Source organism: Guillardia theta (genome assembly GCF_000315625.1).
Source record: "Guillardia theta CCMP2712 unplaced genomic scaffold GUITHscaffold_228, whole genome shotgun sequence".
Classification (NCBI taxonomy): domain Eukaryota; class Cryptophyceae; order Pyrenomonadales; family Geminigeraceae; genus Guillardia; species Guillardia theta.
The window spans coordinates 34,498-38,994 of NW_005434448.1; the positions used below are offsets into that span (position 1 = coordinate 34,498).

At 51.2% G+C, this 4,497-nt stretch overlaps 1 protein-coding gene across 1 annotated transcript; it reads left to right on the plus strand.

The window, feature by feature from the left end:
• Positions 1 to 776: 776 nt before the first annotated feature.
• GUITHDRAFT_166711 (hypothetical protein) lies at positions 777 to 2,033 on the plus strand (the record flags this gene model as incomplete). Its single annotated transcript, XM_005819355.1, has 3 exons — positions 777 to 927; positions 1,162 to 1,290; positions 1,733 to 2,033. 3 exons carry the CDS (start codon positions 777 to 779, stop codon positions 1,825 to 1,827), a joined length of 375 nt encoding a protein of 124 aa, XP_005819412.1. The 3' UTR covers positions 1,828 to 2,033.
• Between the last annotated feature and the right edge of the window lie 2,464 nt (positions 2,034 to 4,497).

Sequence of the window (4,497 nt, forward strand, 5' to 3'; positions counted from 1 at the left end):
AGGACGAGGAGGAGGAGGAGGACGAGGAGGACGAGGAGGACGAGGAGGGAGGGAGGGGAGGGGGGAGAAGCGGAGGAGAAGCGGAGGAGAAGCGGAGGAGAAGCGGAGGAGAAGCGGAGGAGAAGCGGAGGAGAAGCGGAGGAGAAGGGGGTTGGGATAGAAGCAGGTGTTGGCAGGGAAGTAGGAGGGAAAGGGATCAGCCATGGGATGTAGGATAGCGAAGCGACCTTCCTCCTCTTGAGCATCCGACATGTCGGGGGAAGGTTGATACACTTGCTGCTGTAGCTGGAGGAGGGGAGATGCGTTGGAAGGCGAACGAGATGGCTGCATGGCTGGTGGTGGGAGGAGGAAGCAGGAGGAGAGGAGAGGAGAGGAGAGGAGGAGCAAGAGGAGCAGGAGCATCCTGCCAAGGGAGGGAACCTGGGAGGGAACAGGAGGGAGAATAATCCACCTGAGGCGGAGTCACTAGGAGGAAGAGACATGGCAGATTGCGAGAGCAGGAGCAGCAGGAGCAGGAGAGCAGGAGAGCAGGAGAGCAGGAGAGCAGGAGAGCAGGAGAGCAGGAGATCAGGAGAGCAGGGGAGCAGGAGCAGGCACAAGAGCAGCAGCAGCAGGAGCAGAGGGAGCATGTTGGCGATGAGCATTCATTGCGACGACGAGCGCCAAAATCGAGCATGTAGCAGGAACAGGAGGCGAAGCACAGCATCTTCACTGGCTACCGTCAGCGCTAACGACATGCCAGCAGGCGATGACGTTATGGTAACGTTAGCAGCAGCATGAGCGACGTTGAGATCCTCCTCGTGTCCCTTAGCGAGGCAGCAAAGAATGGGAATGTGGACAAGCTGAAGGAGGTGTTGGCCGTGTGCTCGCAGGAGCTGGTGAACGACTCGTCTGCTTCTTCCTCCGGTTATACGCCACTGCATTACGGTAAGATATGGCAAGACGCCTTTACTCTTGTTGCTTCTTCTCGTCCTTCTCCTCCTCCTCGTCCTTCTCCTCCTTGTCGTCGCCTCCTCGTTGTCCTCTTCATCTTCGTCGCCGCTCTCCTCCTCCTCCCTATCGTTCACATCCTCGTCATCCTCCTCGCCATTCTCCTCCTCCTACCTCCTCCTCCTCCTCCTCTCCGTCCCCTTCTTTTCTCTCTTCTCACCGATACCTCAGCTGCATGGAACGGCATGGGGAAGAGCGTCGAGCTCCTGGCAGCCGCTAAGGCGGACGTGAACGCGGCAGACAAGTACGGCAGAACTCCATTGCACCTCGCAGCTCGGATGGGAATGATAGCAGTGATAGGTGAGATAACGAGGGAAGGAACCACCCCTGCCTCCTCCCTCCTCCGCCTTCTCCCTCCTTCCTGCCCCATCCCTCGCTTCTCTCCCCTCTCTCCTCCCTCCACCCTCCTTTCTTCTTACTCCCTCCCTTTTACCTCCTTCCTCCATCAACCATCCTCTATCCTCCCTCCTCAATTTCCTCTCCTCCTCCCTCCTCCCTCCTCCCTCCTCCCTCCTCCCTCCTCCCTCCTCCCTCCTCTCTCCTCCCTCCTCCCTCCTCCCTCCTCCCTCCTCCTCTCCTCCCTCCTTCCTCCTCTCCTCTTGCCTCCCCTCTTGTGTTCGTATCTCTCTCTATCCTGTGTCTTGCTGGACTCCTTAAGTTCCTTCGCACTTGTTTGTACTTCATCCCTCCTCCTCTCCCCCATCCTCCCTCTTCCTCCTCCTCCCTCAAGCCATCGTCGCAGGTGCGGAGAAGACTGAGGCAGACAACATCAGCTGTACAGGAGGAATCGACCAAGAAATTCTCTCGGTTTTCATCGCTGACAGATCAATATTCTGAACTGGAAGTTCTCTATCAAGACTGAACCCAAATTGACACTCCTTCACACGTGGTGTGCTGCTGCAAAGGACTCTAGCAGGGATTGCTGGGATGGTTTGATATTGCTGTCGGTAACGAGGAGTTTTGACTTGTTCTTATACATCTGTGAGCTACGAACTGCAAAAAGACGAACTAACTTATTCTTTGATAAATTCCAATCTTTTCCCAGTTACCGGAAGATCTATCAGAATCGTTTGCTCCTGCTACTCTTCAATTCTCATACCTTCTCCCTTCCATCCTTCCTGTGCTCCTCCTCCTCCTCCTCCTCCTCCTCCTCCCCCTTCCTCTCTCCTCCTCCTCCTCCTCCTCCTCCTCCTCCTCCTCCTCCTCCTCCGGAGCCTGCTCCTGCTCCCGCTCCCGCTCCTGATCCTGCTCCCGCTCCTGCTCCGGAGCTGCTCTAAGCAATGGTCCTGCTCCTTCCTGTACCCCTGAAAGTCTTCACCCCCCTTCGAATGCACCCCACCCCACCTTATTCAATTTTTCCATTGATCACCCAATATCTAACGTAGTACTTTTGGGGTAGTAGTATGCCCTTTTTACATAGTACCCTCATTCTTCAACCCTACCCCTATCAATTCTCATCGGCCCCCGAAAAATGTCGGGGATAGCTCTGGCGCTCGTGCTTGCGCTAGGGAGAGGAGGAGCAGCAGCAGCAGCGGAGAGAGGAGGAGGATCAGGAACAATGGTTCATAGAGGAGGAGGAGGGATGGGAAAGTTTCAATCATGCTGCTGGATCCAGGGAGGGTTGCTTGCTACTCCGAACAGGTGAATACAAAGTAAAGGAGAATCCCGGAGAAATTTTCTGAAAGCTAGGCAGGAGATTGCCGACGATGTGCCGAAATGTTGAGAAACATGCTTTCCAAACACTCAGATGTGATGAAGAACAGCCGAATGAAGTGAAGGTGATGTTTTGTCGCCCTTGACTGCTGTTTTGCCGACTGGTCGCATTGTAGGTGGACAAGAAGAAGAAGAAGAAGAAGATATATTTTGATCCTCTGACTCCTCCTCCTCCTGCCTCCTCCTTTCCACCATTTGAACAAGTAGATTATTTCCGATATGAGCTCGTCCACAAGTCGAAGAGATCAAATGCAAGAGTTGGAAGGTTTGACGATGATGACGATGACGATGACGATGATGATGATGATGATGATGATGATGTAGATGTAGATGGTGGTGGTGGTGGTGATAATGATGATGATGATGATGATGACGACGACGACGACGATGTACATAATGTGCATGTTGACGACGATGATGATGTTGAGAATGTAGATGATGATAATGATGATAACAATGTCGAAGATGATGTTGTCACAGGATTCATACTCCTCACGGGACCATCGACACACCTGGGTTCGTTCCTGTAGCAACGATTGCAGCACAGAAGGCTGTTGACCATCGTTTGATGGATCAGATTGCAAATCAACAGCTGATGTACGATTATGATCTGTTTCAATCCGTGTTGTTGACGTTGTTTGCAAAGGTTTTGCAATACCTATCACCTCCTCCTTCAACCTGGCCCTGAGATCGTGGAGGAGGCTGGGGGCCTGCACAAGTTCATGGGCAGGGACGAGAACCGGCCGTTGATCACGGACAGCGGAGGGTTTCAAGTGAGGGAGAGGAGGAGGTGTAGAGGAGAAATTGATGTGTTGTCATTTTAGGTGTTTTCTCTTGCGCATGGATCAGTAGCTGATGATCTGAACATCAAAGGGTGAGTTGTGTTCCTTGTTTTATGTTCATGATGTTATGCTTTTCTTCCCTTCCTCCCCTTTCACTTTAGTTTCCTTCTCCTCTTCAATGTCATCATCGTCCTCTCCTTCTCTTCTCCTGCTTGTGCTCGTGCTCCTTCTTCTGCTGCTCGTGCTCGTGCTCGTGCTCGTTCTCGTGCTCCTGCTCCTGCTCCTGCTCATGCTCATGCTCCTGCTCCTGCTCTCGCTCCTGCTCCTTCTCCTTCTCCTTCTCCTTCTCCTTATCCTTCAATTCATTCTTCTGCTTCTCTAGTTTCCAATTCTTCTCTCTCTTCTACTTTTTATCTTGACCTGACTCGATCGCTCTGAAGGGGAGGAAGGGGGAAAACACACTCTCCAACTGTGATGAGCGTGACAGAGGAAGGAGTGACGTTCAGGTACTTCTCATCTAACTGATATCTTTTGTTGTTCTCGCAACCTCAACATTTAAACCCGCGATTGTGATCTGTATCTTTGTATGGAACCTTGCAAGATTGGGTACATATTTATTGTACCTTTGCATACGATTTTATTCTTTTCTCTTGTTATATCAAAATGTTATTCAGTCTGTCGATACTCAACCTTTTGCCACATAGATCGTACAGGGACGGCAGGAAAATTCTTCTGACCCCCGAGATCACAGTTCAGGTGATGAGATCGAAAAGAAACATATGATGTTCATTACCAAGTTTGGTCTTGTGTTGATTTCTGACTCATCATTGATTCTGTGATATTCAAAGTTCATGCAGTGAATGTCTTGCTTGCCGTTTGGACCACCCAGTTTTAACATCTTTGAGAACTTCTTGTTTGAGATCGTTGTGTGAATTGTGCAGCATCTCCTCTGCTCCAACAAACATAAACATCTTTCCTTCATCTTGATTCACTCGATCGTTTTTGTCTTTTC